Genomic DNA, 19551 nt, shown 5'->3' on the forward strand with positions numbered 1-19551 from the left:
TATGTGGCTGTGCCAGTCCACCATTAGAATCACACAAATGGTATCTAAATGACTGTCTCACTACTGAAATACATTGAATAGCATGAATCTGTTGAATTTGGATGGCAGATTATGAATTAAACATATAGGGTCATAGAGCTGTACAGCATGGGAACTGACTCCTTAGTCCAACTCATTCATGCTGACCAGATATCCTAAATTAATCTAGTCCCTTTTCCAGCATATGACCCATATCCCTCTCAACCCTTCCTATTCATATACCTATCCAGATGCCTCTTAAATATTGTTATTGTACCAATCACTTCCTCTGGTAGCTTGTTTCATACACACACCACCACCTGTGAGAACACATTACTCCTCTAGTCCCTTTTATATCTTTCCCCTCTCACGTTAAACCTATGCCATCTAGTTTTGGTCTCCTCGTCCCTGGGGGCTGTTCACCCTTTCTATGCCCCTCATGATTTTTATAAACTTCTATAAGGTCACCCCCTCAACCTCGGATGCTCCAGAGAAAACAGCCCCAGCCTATTCAGCTTCTCCCTTTGGCTCAAACCCTCCAACCCTGGCAACTTGCCTGTAAATATTTTCTGAACCCTTGCAAGTTTCGCAACATCCTTCCTATAGCAGAGACCAGAATTGAATACAGTATTCTAAAAGTGACCTAACTAATGTTCTGTACAGCTGCAACATGAATCAAATCATCTCATGTCTAACTTACCTTTTGATTATGTGACAAATGTTAATGCCCACCAAACTCTTTGACACTATGACACTGAAAGTTAACAATTATATTATATAGTTTCGGTCTTTCAGGCATTAATTCATGTTGACATTTTGAAATTGTTGAAGAAATAGATCTTTCTGAGTCCTCTTTTGTCTCTATTTGTCATTTTGTATTTGATTTGATATTTAGCTCATGCATTTTTCCAAGAATATTTGCTGCTCAATCCTTGCACTGTTTATGTGGAGTTCCTCAATCTGATTGGTCAAGGAGATGTACAGTTGCTGGTCTCATTTACTCAGATCTCAGACATTCCCACCCTCTTTCTCACTGCAACATGTTCAACTCTTTAAGGAACTTTGCACGCAATATTTTATAAAACTCATAATGTCAAAGGAAACTAACTAATGACATCTTTAGATGCCCTGCCACAGGAGAAGCTGAGCCAATCTGTCTGATAGTATATTATCAATTCATTGAATATATCACAACTTATGGGTGGCACGGTGGCACAGTGGTTCGCACTGTTGCCTCACAGCGCCAGAGACCTGGGTTCAATTCCTGCCTCAGGTGACTGACTGTGTGGAGTTTGCACATTCTCCCTGTGTCTGCGTGGGTTTCCTCTGGGTGCTCCAGTTTCCTCCCACAGACCAGAAATGTGCAGGTTAGGTGGATTGGCCATGGCAAATTGCCCATAGTGTTAGGTGAAGGGGTAAAATGTAGGGGAATGGGTCTGGGTGAGTTGCACTTCGGTGAGTCGTACTTCGGTGGGTCGGTGTGGACCTGTTGGATCGAAGGGCCTGTTTCCACACTGTAAGTAATCTAAAAAAAAAATAAGTGTGCAACATCTAGGATAAAGTGTTTAAGCTTTAGGACTTAAAGCTTTCAAATGCATCATTATTTTCAAAACAAAACTTCTTTGTAATGCAATGCTGCTAGTTCCTCATTGTTTGAACATATCTAAAGCTAAATGCATCTTAATTTGCTGAATTTAGATGTTAGCTTTTTGTGTTTCATGGTTTCTGTGCTCTAGCTTTCTGCAGCCTTTCTCCATTTAATAATATTCACCTCCTTTGCTCTTCCTGCCAAAGTGCATAACCTCAGATTTTCCCACTTTACAATTCCATCTGCCAGGTTTTTGCCCACTTGCTTTGTATCATTTACAAATTTGGGTATAGTACACTCACTTTCCTCATCCAAATCATCTAAAATATTGTAAATAATTATTCCTCACTGATCCTAGTAGCACTGCACAAATTCCACATTACTATCCTGAAAATACCTTTCTTAATCTGACTACTGTCTTCCATTAGTTAGCCAATCACCTATCCATGTTAATAAACTATTTCTAACACCAGGGAGTCTTATACTATTAAGTAGCCTAACATGTGGTACCTTATCAAATGCCTTCTGAAAATCTAAATCTATTATACAGTTGGTTCTGATATAACCCAATAGTTCCATTCCCATGCAACCCCATGTGATAAGAAAATTGTCTGATAGCAGCACCATTAAAATCATTGGGGGCTGGAATCATGCTATAACCAATACAGCTAAGGAAAGTTTGCATTCTACAATAATGGTCTAAGTTCTTCAATTGCATTACAGCCAATTTGCATTGAAGAAATGCGCTTTATAGTAGAATTGACTGTATCCATTGCTTTCCCTTTACCTATCCTACTTGTCAGCTCATCAAAGAATTCTAGTAAATGTCAGGCATAATTTCCCCCTCATGAAGCCATGCTGACTCTCCTTGATCATATGATGTAATTCTAAATGCTCTGCTGTTATATCCTTCTCCTGAAGGGGCAACACAGTGGCTCAATGGTTGGCACTGCTGCCCCCACACCAACAGGGACCCATGTTTGATTCCAGCCTTGGGTGACTGTCTGTGTGGAGTTTGCACATTCTGCCCAAGTTTGCATGGGTCTCTGCTAGGTCATCCAGTTTCCTCTCTCAGTCCAAAGGTGTGCAGGTTGGGTGGATTGGCCATGCTAAATTGTCCATAGTGTCTAGGAATGTGAAGGCTAGGTGGATTACTCATGTGAAATACAGGGTTACAGGGAGAGGATCTAGGTGGGATGCTCTTCGGAGGGTTAATGTCGACTTGATGGGTCAAATGGCCTGGGTCCACACTATAGGAGTTCCATTTACATTAAATAGAATCAATTGTTGATGCTTTCTAACATGTCTGCTTAAGTTTTGCAGCAAGGAAAAGATTGAAGAGTTGTGGAACTATGACATCATACAGCAGGAATAGGATGTTGACAAAGTTGTTTAGACATTAGCATAGAGAGGAAATGCCATAGAATAAGTCAACTCACAATGTCAAAACCTTTGGTTAAGACTGAACAATATTTGTTGATTCTGGTATTGCTTTTTGCACATTATATTGAGTTGTCATGCTGAAAATATCCTATTAACTGTCCCACAGTCAGCCTAAGGATGTTGATCTCCTCTTGAAGGGTTGATAAATGCCAAACTGATTAGTCAAAGAAGTCAAAACCACTGGCTCAAATAGTATTCCAGCTGCAATTTAAATTTGTTACTGTACAATGCTTAACAAATGTAGTCATCTTCAGAAGTGTCTAGATTCAGGAAAATATTCTAGATGACCTTGAGGGTGTCAGCACCTTGAAGTGAAAAGGATACATAAATGTTTGAGCAACAACCAAGTAATAAGCTTTCTCACGATTGCAAGGAAGATCCTGTAAGGATCCTAGTGAAGCATTTATTCAATAATGTTGTAGACAATATCCATGAAATTGAATGTGTCTTCAAATTAGTGCTTCCCTGAACAAATATGCTGTATCAGAACACTTGATAATTTAGATCTTTTAGAAATAAATCTGTTCAATTGCAAACTTTTTTTCAAAAAGGAGACCCCAGAAGCTAACAAAATTTGTGATCTTGTTTAAATACTATTTCCAGTTAGACAGGATGAAGGTAAACAGCAGCAGCTAGATGTGCAGCTAGACATTTTTTTTTCTTCTTTTGTGGATGTAGGCATCACTGGCAAGAACAGTATGATTGCCATTCCTAATTACCAATCAGAAGCCAGTGGTGGACTGTTTTCTTCAATAACTGCAGTCTGCATTTCTGTACTTTGAGCCAGCAGCTAGGCAATGTTCCATGTACAGATAGGGTTACTTGAAGGAAAACATGGAAGTGAGTATTCACATGTGCCTGCTGCCTTTGTCATTGTGTGTGCCAGATGCTGTGCCTTTAGCGGGTTGAAGGAGCCTTGGTGAGCTCTGCAGTGCACCTTGTAGATGGTACACACTGCTGCCATGTTATTAAGGGAATGAATGCTGGTCAAATCGGCTCTTTTGTCTGAGATGGTGTCTGACTGATGCTGTTGCAGGCAAGAAGATTGTGAGTGGTGGAAAGGTTTTGGGGTTGTCAGGAACTGAGGTACTCAACTCAGAATATCCAGTTTCTGACTTCTTCATGTTGCCACACAATTTATGTAGCTAGTCCAATGGTGGAGTGTGACAGCCAGGACGTTGTTGTTGAGGCCGATGGAACAATAGCAATAGCATTGAAGGTCAAAGTGATCGTGCTTCCCGGATGTCGTGATGATATCATTTGCATCATCTACATCTAGTTTTATAATCTGTTCTTTCCAGACAGAGAGACATGCAGGATCAGATTCCTTGTGCATGGAACATGCTTGTTTCACCTCCAGCGTCTGGGGAGCGTCATATAACCTGCTAAATCTTCTCCCCCGACCCTTCCATGAGTTTTTGAATGAGAATCACAATTAGTTTGAAGTGTTTGGTTTTCTTATGCTTTGAGCTGTTGTTTTACTGAATGGTGTTTAAATTGCTTAACATAGAGCAGAGTACATAAAAAAATTATTATCTTTCTGACTGCGCATGTTGAAAGAAAAAAAACAATGTTGTTTTGCAACTCACATTCAATCGCATCTTCTGCTATACATAACGTGAATGAACTGATGTAGACTTGAGTTTACATTAAGCCAATTGGTTTTAATAAATAACCATTACTGCATGTAGCATTAAATCAATACGTTCTTATTTAAACTACGTGAGCAAACTATGCTGCTTTAATAGTCTCAAATTGTCTTGTTCCTGTGACTAGTTTTCAATGATCGTCGCTTAGCGTTCGAAGATGATTTAGCTAAAACATTTCATCAAGTTAAAAGACATATTGTCACGACTGATTTCTTATCACGTAGGAAGAGAAAGTTGCATTTCTTGGGCAACCTGATGAATTTGAATGACGGCTTATGGTCGATATTTTCCATCTCTCAGTACAGAGTGCTTCTTGGTGCGATAAGAAATGAACAGCGTCGGGTCGTTCACTTTTGCGAAGAAGGTCTGCATTCAGGACGCTTGCTTCAACACTGGCCTCCGAGGTTACTGTTGCATGCTACGGAGCGCACTCAAGGCGCTGTTCTTTCAGCACCAACCGAGAGAAGTTCCCTTTGCTTCCGCAGCTCATTCGAAAAGAGCAACTTCGTGCTTGAAGTGTTCGGGACAATGGAGTAACTGGTCAAAAAGGACATTGCAGGGTCTGGCATTGTACAGTATCAAGAGTTGAAACTGAAATGGAAGCTGCAATCAGCATCGCACACAGGAGATTGCAGACGAAGCGAGATTCAGGGAACCGGCCCAGAGGGAGCCGTGTTCCCCGGGATTGCTGCCTGTCCCCCCACCCCCAGCCTGACACCCGCCACCCCCAGCCTGACCCCTCCTGCACACTTAGGACACTCACACCGTCTTGTGTGGGCGAACGGTGGGGGGCGGGGTTAAAGGGGAAGGCGAGCCACCGCGCCCACCCCGCCCCGTCCGCACCAGGACACGCCCCTTCAGTGTTGCGCCCCGCCCCGCACTTCCCTTTGTCCTATGTGTGGCAGGTGCCTCCGCCACCCTCCATTATTGACAGACCTGCGCACCATCCAAAGGCGGACAGGACGCCGATGACGTAGCGGGCCGTAAGACAAACTACCAATCGGAGAGCGAGGCGGGTCGGGGGGCGGTGTCCTGTCTGGAGGGGCGGGGCGGGGCGGGGCTCCGTGTTCGGGCCGGCGGCGGGCGGGCAGACTCCCTGGGCACTGGGCACAAGGCGGGGAAAGTGTTGCACTGAATACCGCGTCCTGGTGATAACCCTGCACCCACTCACCCCACAGTGTCCCCGCCGCCTGCTGGCTGCTTTCACCTCCCCCACCCACCCTCCTGCTGCAAAAGTGGCTGCGAGAGACCGTTCGGCGGGCGATGGGCACGGGGAAAAGTCACCAGCACCGAGAGCACCTCTGGCCCGAGTCACTGCCGGTGGCGGAGATCCTGCGAGGCTGAAGGAGACGCTTCGGTGAAAAGCGGCGGCGGTGCGGTGGGTTGGCATGGAGAAGTAAGAGGAGGGGTCAGCAGATCAGTGAGTGAGCCGGGGCTGCGGATCCAGAGAGAGAGACACACACACACAGAGACAGAGAGAGAGAGCCCCGGGGCTGACATCTCAGCGTAGCCCGCGATGCCTTTCCCTGGGACTGTCACCGGCGGGATGACCTGATCCCTGGTGCCCCGCTTCCACGTTCCTGTTTCTGCTGCCACAGGCTGACCTGAAAGGTCGGCGTTTGGAGGGAGGGAGGGGGAAGTGAAGGGCTGGGGAGGGGAAACTCAGAGCGGGCGAGATGGCCGGCTTCTGGCTGCCTCTGATCCTCCAACTCCAGCTCGGAGTCATGGCTGGTCCGAGCCCCGGCTGGGGCGGCGGACGCTCGGCGCCGGAGAGGGGGGACAAAGTGGGTACCTACGAGGAGCAGCAGCGAGCCATTTACAAGAGACACCGGTTCCCGGAGCCAGCCGAGAGCGGCGGCGGCGGCTCGCATCTCGCCCAACACGAGAGCCTGCCCATTCCGGTGTGGGCTTTCCTGCACACCGGGGATCCCTCCAAACTGGGCTACGCTAACTGCACGAAGAGGTACCAATTGTCAAACCTGAAAGAGGCCTCTCATGCCATGCACATCCACCCGTCACTGCACAGTGCTATGGACACGGTCGTTCATGCCAGCAATTTCTTAAACATGATCTTACAAACGAACGGGCTTCGGGAGCTCACCGTCAAGGAGGACATCGAATGGTATCACGCCCTTGTCAGAAGTATTCTGGAGGCTGATCCCAAAGTCCATCGGGCTGTGGTGACTTTCGATGTCCAGCCGTTCACTTCCCCTCCTCAGCTCTTCCTGCAGGCCACCCGGATAGACAACCAAATCTTCCTCCAGGATCTCTCGGCCAGCGCTCGCCACCTGGCAAACCACACGGTGGAGACGGACTGGTTTCACCGCCTGAAGCAGCAGCCTACAGCCGAGGCTTCCCTTCACAGGAAGCTGCTGAGAGACGAGCTGAGGTCCAGCCACCGGAGGAGAGGCACCAGGTACCTGGTAGATAAAACTCACATCAAGTGGTCGACGCCCTACCTGGAGTGTGAACATGGCAAGTACAACCCGCTGTGGCTGCTGACCCTCTCCACCTCCTTCTACGGCCTGAAGCCGGATTTTCAGCCCGAGTTCAGGTGAGCACCGCCTCTCTGTCCGAGCTCACGGTCATTTCGGAGCAAGATTTTGTGAGTTCCCTGCCCATGCTGTACTAATCCCCAAATCTTCTCACTGGTGTAAACAAGTTGGTTAATGTAATACGCTTTTCGCCAATGAAATACTGTATTCATGTTTGCGAGGCTACATATTTCTCTCTGATATAAGAATGTGAATAGGTGTTTGATCTGATTGATGGTCTGCACCGTGGTTGAGCTGGGTTGTTGGGTGGTGATGGGAGTGACAGTGACATTCATGTTGGTCATTGTAAGCAGTTTTTGGAAATCGAAACAAAAAAAATGTTTCGGAAAGTGTTCTCGAAGCGAGCTCCTCTCCAGGCAGACGGCCAGCGGTGTGAGGAGACTCTCCTCTATGAAGACAGCTCACAGAGTAATGTCCCACAGAGGAACTCGGACACGTGTCTCAGGGAAGATACTGTAAATACTGTCTGAGAGACTCGGCGGGAAACCTTGCGGGGATCATGACATGTCCTTCCTGTGCATTTTTAAACTAAAAACGCGTAGTTTATCTCCTGGAAGGAGAGGGAATCCAGCGTTTGGCGAGACGGTAGACGCTGAATTTCACAGGATCGTTTGGTCCCGTTGTAATAACGCGGCTAATGTTGAACTCGCACGCTTTGGTAGACTGTTTACTATTGCTATATTTCCCAGATATGAATGGGTTCCTTCACATGACGTCAACTCGGTTGAAACCATTAGCCGCTGAGTCCCAGTCTCTGTGTGATGTGTATCAGTGGCTCAATGTCCTGGAGCAGGCTGCTGGGGCGGACTGGGATCGGACTTGGGGAGAGCTCAAGCTCGGTTCATTATTGCATTGTTAAGTTCCTTGCAAGGTGCCGGCCAGTGAGTTCCCGTGTTTACCCCTCACTGCGATGAAATTGTGTTTTCCCCCTGTAATGTAACGTGTTCTGATCAACACAACTGATTCATTTTCACCTTGACGCGCTCACCAGATTGTAAAGCGCCCCAGGAGTCGGTTATGGCATCTCCGAAGAAAACATTTTATTTTTTGTTAAGAAAGAATTGATACCACGCCTCTTCCCGCTCCCCCTCCCCACCCCAATTCAACTCCCGAGCCTTTTAAACGCAGACATTAATGTGCTTTGCAACAGGCCGTTGAAGTCAAACGAGAGATTCATTCTGAAAGTAGCTCGAAATTGCTAAAATTATATGGGACAGCCGCAGGGCAACTGAGACCAAGAACTTGCCTGTGAAAGTGGTGCTTGTGTCGCTTGAGTGATCCACTGATCGAGAGCTTCTTTTGAGCTAATTTGGCAGCGCTGTATTTGCATTTTCACAATATTTTGAAGTTAAATTGTCACCATTAATTGTCAATGCAATTTATAGTGATATTTACCCCCATTCGCGAAGAGGGCGTTCAGCATTTGGGCATATACCGAGAGGTCACTGTAACCAGAGGATGGCAATGAGAGAGGCCGGAAGTTGATCTGCTCGCGAGCACGGTGCCTGTCAATGAGGTTACATTTCTCCTCTTAGTTAGCGAATTGCTCTAATTGTGTGGAATAGAGGAACAAATGTATTTGTTTTTCATTGGGAAATTATTTTTGAGGTTTTAGAGGCCTCAGGTACTGCGAATGTTTATCGTGGTCGAAAATCCTCGTGCCCCCTACCTCAAAATAAATCACATACCTGACTGACATACTGTATATGAAAAGACAGTCTCGGTTTGAGTAGTTTAATAGGAAGTACTCTTTCTGATGAAGGGCTTTTGCCCGAAACGTCGATTTTCCTGCTCCTCGGAAGCTGCCTGACCTGCTGTGCTTTTCCAGCACCACTCTAATCTAGTACTCTTTACCAACTTACTCTGAAGTTAAGATCCAGTGTTTCGCTGTACAACGAATTCGAAAGAAGCGATTTCATGGAAGAAGCCGTTGACAACAAAAAAAGAATCGAGAGGCCTGCTACAAATGCGGCTTCTTCACTCAGAAACACTTGCAGGAATTTTGCGCTGCGCCATTTGCGTTTCTTGTGGACTGTCAGAGATTGGTTGCTATGATTATCCAACCACTTTTATTCTTGCATATTTGAATGTAAACTAGTTGGATTTTGTGTTTTAATTCAACAAGACCTTGCAATTAAATAGGGCCTTGAACCTGGTGAAAACGCTGAAATGGACTTTTATCTAATTAAATTTGAAACAAGCCAAGAGCTGTCAGAGAAGGTGACCAAATGCTTGCTCAAGGAATGTCATTCAGAAGTGTCTTAAGAAAATAAGAAATAGATGCAGGAGTAGGGCATCCAGCCTCATAAACATGCTCCTCCATCAGATAAAATCAAACAGATCTCATTGCCCTAGATTACCCCACACCCTTTCCCTTTGATTTCCTTGTCAGCAAGGATCTATCTAACCTAAATCTATTCAAAATGGTCAAATATTCAAAGACCCACCTTCCACCCCTGTCTGGAGAAGAGAATTCCACTAATGAACTCTGGAAGCAAAAAAAACTCTCCCTATTTTTGTCTTAAATGGAAGTCCCTTTATTTTTAAATGTTGTCTCTTGGGTCTAGTCTTCCTCTTGGTGAAGCCTCCTGTCAGCTTCCAGCTTGCCAATTTCCCTTTTGATCTTCTATACATCAATAAGATAGCCTCTTTTATCTTTCCTGACAAAGTGAAGAAGTTTATATCTTCCCATATTGAACCACATCTCCAAATTTTTGCTCACTCACCTAATTTATCTACATCGCCTTTTGTCCTCTTTTCAACTTACTCCCAATCCATGTGAATTTAGCAAATTTTGCAACCGTACATTTGGTCCCTTCATCAAAGTCATTGATACAGATTGTAAATAATTGAGGCTCCAGAACTGATTATTCTGGCAGTCCACTCATTGCATCTTGGAAATCCAAAAATGATCAATTTATCCAGATCAAGCAAAACCGGAAATTTCTGGAAGAACTCAGCAGGTCTGGCAGTATCTATTGAGAGAAAGCAGAATTAATGTTTTGGGTCTGGGGATCCTCTTACTGCATCCAAAGCATTAACTCTGCTTTCTCTCCACAGATGCTGCCACACCTAAAGTCATAGAGATGTACAGCATAGAAACAGAACCTTTGGTCCAACCCGTTCATGCCAACCAGATGTCCCAACCTGCCAGCACCTGGCCCATATCCCTCCAAACCCTTCCTATTCATGTACCCATCTAAATGCCTCTTAAATGTTGCAATTGTACCAGCCTCCACCACATCCTCTGGCAGCTCATTCCATACATGTACCACCCTCTGTGTGAAAACATTGCCCCTTAGGTCTCTTTTATATCTTTCCCCTCTCACTCTAAACCTATGCCCTCTAGATCTCAGCTCCCAACACCAGGGAAAAGACTTTGTCTATTTATCCTATCCATGCCCCTTATAATTTTGTAAACCTCTATAAGGTCACCCCTCAACCTCTGACGCTCCAGGGAAAACAGCCCCAGCCTGTTCAGCCTCTCCCTATAGCTCAAATCCTCCAACCCTGGCAACATCCTTGTAAATCTTTTCTGAACCCTTTCAAGTTTCACAACATCTTTCCGATAGGAAGGAGACCAGAATTGCATGCAATATTCCAACAGTGGCCTAACCAATGTCTTGTACAGCCACAACATGACCTCCCAACTCCTGTACTCAATACTCTGACCAATAAAGGAAAGCATGCCAAATGCCTTCTTCACTATCCTATCTACCTGTGACACCACTTTCAAGGAGCTATGAACCTGCACTCCAAGGTCTCTTTGTTCAGCAACACTCCCTAGGACCTTACCATTAAGTGTATAAGTCCTGCTAAAATTTGCTTTCCCAAAATGCAGCACCTCGCATTTATCTGAATTAAACTCCATCTGCCACTTCTCAGCCCATCTGGTCCAGATCCTGTTGTAACCTGAGATAACCCCCTTCACTGGGAGAAAGTGAGGACTGCAGATGCTGGAGATCAGAGCTGAAAATGTGTTGCTGGAAAAGCGCAGTAGGTCAGGCAGCATCCAAGGAGCAGGAGAATCGACGTTTTGGGCATGAGCCCTTCATTCCTGAAGAAGGGCTCATGCCTGAAACATCGATTCTCTTGCTCCTTGGATGCTGCCTGACCTGCTGCGCTTTTCCAGTAACACATTTTCAGCTCTAACCCTCTTCGCTGTCCACTACACCTCCAATTTTGTTGTCATCTGCAAACTTACTAATTGTACCTCTTGTGCTCGCATCCAAATCATTTATGTAAATGACAAAAAATAGAGGGCCCAGCACTGATCCTTGTGGCACTCCACTGGTCACAGGACTCCAGTCTGAAAAACAACCCTCCACCACCACCCTCTGTCTTCTACCTTTGAGCCAGTTCTGTATCCAAATGGCTAGTTCTCCCTGGATTCCATGAGATCTAACCTTGCTAATCAGTCTCCCATGGGGAACCTTGTCGAATGCCTTACTGAAGTCCATACAGCTCACATCTACTGCTCTGCCCTCATCAATCTTCTTTATTACTTCTTCAAAAAACTCAATCAAGTTTGTGAGACATGATTTCCCACGCACAAAGCCATGTTGACTATCCCGAATCAGTCCTTGCCTTTCCAAATACATGTACATCCTGTCCCTCAGGATTCCCTCCAACAACTTGCCCACCACCGATGTCAGGCCCACCGGTCTATAGTTCCCTGGCTTGTCTTTACTGCCCTCCTTAAACAGTGGCACCACGTTTGCCAACCTCCAGTCTTCCTGTTGAATTCTCAAGCAATTTCTAGGTTTTTTTTCAGATTTCCAGCATCTAAAGTTCTTTGTTTCAATCTATCTATATTCTGTGTTTCCTATCAGCTAAGCAATCCTCTATACATTTCAATAAGTTATCTTTATACAAAGGACACTTATCTTGTGTCATAGTCTTTAATGTGACACCTTGGTAAATATCTTCTGGAAATCCAAGCACACCACATCCATAGGTTACCCTTGATCCATGTTACTTGTTATTTCCTCAAAGAAAAATGTGATTAATTAGACAAACATGATACACCTTTCACAGAATATATTACCTCTGCCTGATTACATTAAACATTTCTCAGTGCCCTGCTTTAATCTCCTTAATAATCAATTCCAGCAATTTTCTTAAATAAATGTTTAGCTAACTGGTCTATAAGTTTTGCTTTTTGTCTCACTTCTTTCTTGAATGGAAGAGTTACTTCTGACATTTTTCAAACTGATGGTTTGTTTCAGAAGTGAGGGAATTTTAGAAAATTAAAACCAATTCTTCTACCATCTCAGTAACCATTGATCTTAGAATGATATCCATTTGGTCCTGAGGACTCGTCTGTGTTTCATTCTAATAATTAATCAGTACTTTTCGCTGGATTTGTGATTATTTTAAATTCCTCTCGCCTTTTCACTTCTTGATTTACAATTTACGTTTTGGAATGTTTTTGTGCCTTCTCTACTGACGATAAATCTTTGTTCAATGCATCCACCAGTTTCTTATTTTCCAGATTAATTACCTGTGTCAGTCTCCAGAAAACCAATACTCACTTTAGTCATCCTGTTTCTTTTTAATTACCTGTAAAAACACTTATTATCTGTTTTTATATTTCTAGCTAGCTAGCTTTCTGTTATACTTTAATTTCTCTGTTGATCTATTTGTAGTCATCCTTTGCTGTTGTTGAGATTCAGTCCAATCTTCTGACCTGCCTCTAAAATTCCTGGAAATGTACACCTTTTCTTTCAGTTTATGTTGTATTTAACTTCCTTAGCTACCTCCCTTAGTTAGTCAAAATGACACAACTTATCCTGAAGTCTTGGACTAAATCTGATGAAATATCTTTTCCACTGCATCTCTACTGACTTCTCTATCAAGCTAATGTTCAAATTCATTGTAGTAAGCGCCATATTCAGAGCCTTATAGTAAAGAAAGAGATATAAAAATTTGAGCCGGAGAATTCCAGACCTTGAGCAAGTGAAAACACTTTCAGAAATTTTGCTGATTAAGATTTGAGTTGTACATTTCCTACATCCCTAAAAGGATACTACAGCAGTGGGTGGGAGATAACTGTTAACCAGGGATATATGTTAACATTATGAGCAGCATATTAATTTTTACTGGCAAAGATGGATATCTATTTCCCAGGCTGATGCAAGGTATAATATAATGCAAGACGAAATTTGGTGTTTGTATTATGTTACACTAACATTATCTTCATGGTTTTGTACAATTACAGTTGTGGCATATCGTTCTTCACCTAATTTGTTCCTTTAAGGTCACCAGCCTAAAAGTAAGGATTGTTTAACTCTGTTGGCTGGGTGGCTGGAATTTGATGCGGTAACAGTGCATGTTGAATTTCTCATACTGCCTGTGGTGGTTTCTGGAAGCCCAAATTCTCAACTTTTTCCCAGGTTTATAGAGTGGTGCATATCAAGCTGTATATAACCCAGTTCTCTAACACAGTTCTCTGTGTCTTTCTGTCTCTCTCCACTGGAGCAAGATGCTGAAAGTCCTCAGTGAACTGTAGAAAATTACGAGTGTGAAAGGGAAAATCCTGTTGATGGAGTATGAGTGAATTCCTGAACTCAGAGTAGTTGCAAATGATGTAGATTTCAGTTTTCTTTTTCAAAATAAGGGTTTCACATTTGTAAACAAGCATGGCATTATGGTATATGAAGCTAGTGCTTTCCATTTTAACATAGCTAGAGTCATGCAGTCATACAGCATCAAAAGAAGACACTTCAGTCCAATTCCTCCATGCCAATCAAGTTTCCCAAAATCAGCTAGTCCCACTTGCCTGCATTTGGCCCATACTCCTCCAAATTTTTCCTTTTCATGAACCTATCCAAATGTCTTTTAAATGTTGTACTGTATCTGCAGCAACCACTTCCTCTGGCTGTTCATTGTACACATAAACCACCCTGTGTGTGTGAAAGTTGCCCCCAGGTTCCTTTTCTAAATCCTTCTCCTCCCACCTTAAAAATATGTCCCTAGTTTTGAACTCATCCACTCTGGGGAAAAGACCTTCGCTATTCATCTTATTTATGCCCCTCATGATTACAGAAATCTCGAAAAGCTCATTATGATTTGGAGGTACCAGTGTTGGACTGGGGTGTACAAAGTTAAAAATCACACAATGCCAGGTTATAGTCCAACAGGTTTATTTGGAAGTGCGAGCCTTTGGAGTGCTGCTCCTTCATCAGGTGGTTAGGAACAGTGCTCTGAACGCTAGTGATTCCAAATAACCCTGTTGGACTATAACCTGGTGTTATGTGATTTTTAACTTTATAAGGCCATCCCTCAAATGCCTACTCTCCAGTGAAAAAGGATCCAGCTTTTCCTTATAATTCAAACCCTCCAGTCACAGCAACATCCTGGAGATCTTTTGTGAATCCTGTCAAATTTAATAATATCCTTTTTATAGCAGGGTGACGAGAACTGTAAACAATATTCCAGTGTCCTCACCATCAACCTGTGCAACCTCAACATGATGTCCCAATGCCCATACTCAATGGTATCAGCAATGAAGGCAAACATTCTAAACACCTTCTTAATCATCCTATCCAACTGTGATGCAACTTCCAATGAACTATGTATCTGAACCACTAGGTCTCCCTGTTGCACAACACTACCCTACTCTTAACTATTGTAAGTCTTGCCTTTGTTTTTCTCGTGATGCATTTTGTGGGATGTGGGTCGCTGGCTGGCCAGCATTTATTGCTCGTCCCTAGTTGCCCTTGAGAAGGTGGTGGTGAGCTGCCTTCTTGAACCACTGCAGTTCACTTCCAGTGCCATTAGTGAGGAGATTCCAAGATTTTGACCTAGTGACAGTGCTGGAAAAGCAATATATTTCCAAGTCAGGTTGGTGAGTAACTTGGAGGGGAACTTGAGTATGGTAATGTTCCCATTTATCTGCTGCCCTTATCCTTCTACATGGAAGTGGTCGTAGGTTTGGAAGGTGCTATCTGAGGGTCTTTGGTGATTTTCTGCAGTGCATCTTGTAGTAATACACACTGCTGCTACTGAGCGTCAGTGGTGGAGGGAGTGGATGCTTGTGGATGTGGTGTCCATTAGATAGGCTCCTTTGTCCTGGATGGTGAATTGAATCGAATTGAATTTATTGTCCCATGTACCGAGGCACAGTGAAAAGCATTGTCTTGTGAGCAATAGAGGCAGATCACAGATATAGTAGCGTAGATAAGTAAATAATAGGGAAGCAGCAGCAAAACAAAAACACAGGTACAGGTGAATGCTCAGAGTTTGTGGGTCCATTCAGTACTCTAACAACAGTAGGGTAGAAACTGTTGCGAAACCGGCTGGCGCATGTGTTCAGGCTTCTGTACCTTCTCCCCAATGGTAGAGGTTGTAGAAAAGCATTGCCAGGGTGGGATGGATCTTTGAGAATGCTGGCGGCCTTTCCTTGACAGCGGGCCTGGTAGATGGATTCAATAGATGGGAGATTGGCCTTTGTGATTGTTCATCACTCTCTGTAACCGTTTCTGATCTTGAATGGTACAGTTGCCATACCAGGTAGTGATACATCCAGATAGAATGCTCTCGATGGTGCACCTATGAAAGTTGGCAAGGGTAATCACTGTCATGCCAAATTTCCTCAGCTGCCTGATGAAGAAGAGTCGTTGGACCTTTATAACCAGTGCATCCACATGAAGAGTCCAAGAAAGCTTGTTGTTGATGACCACTTCCAGGAACTTGACACTGTCCACTCGTTCCCCCTGTGCTGTTAATGTGTAGGGGCGTGCATGAGTAACATCCTGCAAAAGTCAATAATGAGTTCCTTGGTTTTGCTGGCATTGAGATTTAGGTTGTTCTCAGTGCACAATTTTTCCAGGTCTTCCACCTCCCTCTGTAGTATGTTTCGTCGCCATCTGAGATTCGACCGACTATGGTGGTGTCATCAGTGTGTCGAGTGTCTTGAGTGTTGTTGGGGCTGAACTCATTCAGGCAACTGGGGAGTATTCCATCACACTCCAGGTTGTGCCTTGTAGATGGTGGACAGGCTGTGGGGAGTCACATGTGACTCACTCACCACAGTATTCTTAGCTACTGACCTGCTCTTGTAACCACTGTGTTCGTGTAATAAAGTCACAGAGTCATAGAGATGTTCAGCATGGAAACAGACCATTCAGTCCAACTCGTCCATGCCAACCAGATGTCCTAACATAATCTAGTCCCATTTGCCAGCCACAACCTGGAATTGTGGAGTAAGCTTGGGAGGTTGAACATTGTACATCTGCACCTATTTCCTGTGTTTCTATTGCACCATTATATTTATCAGCTGAATCAATGTTCATGCCTTTTGATGGCTTTCTTAAAAACCTGAAGGCTTCAGCACTCTTCCAAAAATCTGTTTCTTTCATATTTGTGCAAACTATGAGTATATATACAATGCACTTTTTATCTAAATAATGTTGTAAAATGTTGTATTGATAAAATCAGTGTTTACATACTCTGGGAATATGTGCTTGTGATTTTAAAAAAAATCAAGGTAATTGATTGCTTTATTGTAAATACAGTCTGGGTGGATGTTTGTTGAGATCATTTCCACCCCGATGTTGGGACCATATTCAGGTCCCAACATGCTGATGCCTGTCAGTGTTTTGCTACAGACACCTAAACTGTGGGTTGCTCCATGATATCCACTCAGTAACGGATAAGTGGCATAATTAGGAGGTGGGAGATTGATGTTCTGAACTCTTTTTAAAGGCCACCTATTAGCCTTCAAGGCCTATTAGCCTGAGAATGTCAGCCCCAAAGGAACATGGTAACCTGACTATGTGTCATGATTGGCACTACACATAAGTGTTGTCTTAAAGGCAGCGAGAGTCAAGGGAATTTTCTTTTTCCTCTGGTCATTGGCAGATAAAGATAAACTGCGAAGACATGCCTGGTGGTTGCTATCAAAGTCAGCAGCTGCACAGTGTGAAATAAGACCCTCCAAGGGATATGGCAAAATGAGTAACATACAGAGGCAAACTGTCAGCCAAGAGGGTTTTAAAAGGACTGCCCTGAGCATAAGGGCAGTGCAGAGGAATATCTAGGATATGTGTGCCCAGTACCCACCCTTGCCCAGTACCCATCCTCACCCAAAGGAAGGCAACAAAGCTGTGGAGATTTAAGAGGATGATCTTGTGCACCCTTTCTGGTGAAATGTCAGGAGCCTCACATCAGACTGTGGATCATTATTACCAAATGAGAAAGCTAACTGTAGCTGAAATCCTCATCCTTACTTTACAAGAGCAAAGGTCACACAATGCCTGCAAGTGGAGTCCTTCTGGGGTGAACTTGTCAACCTAGCAATATGGATGACTTTTATCGTGAGGCGAATTAAATACAAAAACTTTTGCTTCAGTTATACAAGGCACTGGTGAGACCATATCTGAGTATTGTGCACAGTAGTTCTATTATTTCAAGAAGGGTGTAAATGCATTGGAAGTAGTTCAGAGAAGGTTTACTAGCCCAATAACTAGAATGAATGTGTTGTCTGATGAGGGAAGGTTGGACAGGCTAGGCTTATTATCAGTTGAGTTTAGAAGAGTAAGAGATGTTTGAACTATATAAAATCCTGAGGAGTCTTGACAGTTTAGATTGGCAAAGGATGTTTCCTTTTACAGAAGAATCTAGAACTAGGCATCACTATTTAAAAATTAGGGAGCAGCTATTTAAAACAGAGATTTTTCTTTCAATGTGTCATGAGTCTTTTAAGCTCTACCTGAAAGGGTGGTTGGAGCATAGTCCTTGAATATTTTAAAGTAAATTCATTTCAGCAAAGGGTTGAAAGGTTCTCAGGCGGAGGCAGGAATGTGGATTTGCGGTTACTGTCAGATCAACCATGATCTTATTGAATGGCAGATCAGGCTTGAGGGGCTGAATGGCCTGCTCCTGCTCCTGATTCATATGTTCATATGTCCTTCCATTGATGCAAATCCCATTGCTGTGCAACTTGCTACAGATCTATGCTGCTCTCAGAAAATATTGCTGTCACCTGAGGTATGCAACAGTAGGTAACCCATTGCAAGATTACACAGGTCAGATTGTAAAAGGGTCAATGTCACTGTCAGCTTGACAACTACTGGCATTGGCCTTGAGGGATGAGATCGTTGTCCAGGAGTGCACACAACTGAGTGACCACCTACCTCAGTAGATACAGCTGCTGGTGTCGATACTGCTGCTCTGACACACTGAAGAAGTTGATCCTCTGAAGCATACTAAATTCTGCACTAATCCTAAAGCTGTCCTTGCACTATGGCAGGTCAGTGACTGTGCCTGAGCTCATGTATGCTATTCCCCCTTTTGTACAGAGGATTTAATATCTGTCACTTCAGTTAAGAGGCTCCTGCTGTGTCGCCATCTCATCTACTTGGACGAGTAGCTGACACAGCGTGAGGCCTGTGTGCCTCTGAGAAAATTGAAATGCTGTCTCAAATGACCTCTCAAGTACCGCCTGTTTCATCACACTAATTGCTTGCCTGCCACTGGGTAGATGTCCGTTCTCAACAAGATGTTGAGCTGGAAAGATTGTGAGGAGACAGCAACACGTTAAGCAATCAGCACACTGCTCTGCTGCATAAATGTTGCTGCTTGCATGTCTTCTAACTGACCTTCATCTTACCAAAACCCAGACCTCCTTGTTTATGTAATGTTTAGAGGAAAATAATATTTTATTGCTAGCATGCCTATTCATTGAAGAAGACCTTAAATGTGAGAAAAAAAGGTTTTGCTTGTTAATGTTAGCTCAACATAAAATGTAAAAATATTAGTTGAATTTTGAAGGTGCTATTTACCTTTTTTTGACAGAAGAGATATATACACTGATTGTTTGAAATTGTGAGGCAGAAATTCCAGGTGCTAATAAATGAGATGAAATAAGAAGAGTCAGATCAACAAGTGTCCTTTTCCTCATTCTAATTTTATTTACTTAGAAAAAGGCACAGTGTGGTTGGAGATGAAAAGTATCTGGAGGTCAGTGTTGAGTGGGGTCCCGCAGGGGTCTGTTCTTGGGCCTACGTTCTTTGTAGTTTTTATAAATGACTTGGATGAGGAGGTTGAGAGGTGGGTTAGTAAATTTGCAGATGACACAAAGATTGGAGGTGTTGTCGATAGTATAGAGGGCTACAGCAGGCTGCAGTGCGACATAGACAGGATGCAGAGCTGGGCTGAGCAATGGCAGATGGAGGTCAACCTGCAAAGTGATGCATTTTGGAAGGTCGAACTTGAATGCTGACTATAGGATTAAAGACAGGATTCTTGGCAGTGTGGAAGAACAGAGGGATCTGGGTGTGCAAGTACATAGATC

At 43.7% G+C, this 19551-nt stretch overlaps 1 protein-coding gene across 1 annotated transcript in view; it reads left to right on the forward strand.

The window, feature by feature from the left end:
* The first annotated feature begins 5782 nt into the window (after window positions 1-5782).
* The window catches only part of gpr158a (G protein-coupled receptor 158a), a 670521-nt gene continuing 656752 nt past the window's right edge, over window positions 5783-19551 (forward strand). Inside the window, exon 1 of the mRNA XM_072575980.1 lies at window positions 5783-7252. Coding sequence (XP_072432081.1) covers window positions 6375-7252 — 878 coding nt within the window. The 5' untranslated portion in view covers window positions 5783-6374. The remainder of the gene's footprint in view (window positions 7253-19551) is intronic.

The sequence above is a fragment of the Chiloscyllium punctatum genome, chromosome 8 (genome assembly GCF_047496795.1).
Source record: "Chiloscyllium punctatum isolate Juve2018m chromosome 8, sChiPun1.3, whole genome shotgun sequence".
NCBI lineage: Eukaryota > Metazoa > Chordata > Chondrichthyes > Orectolobiformes > Hemiscylliidae > Chiloscyllium > Chiloscyllium punctatum.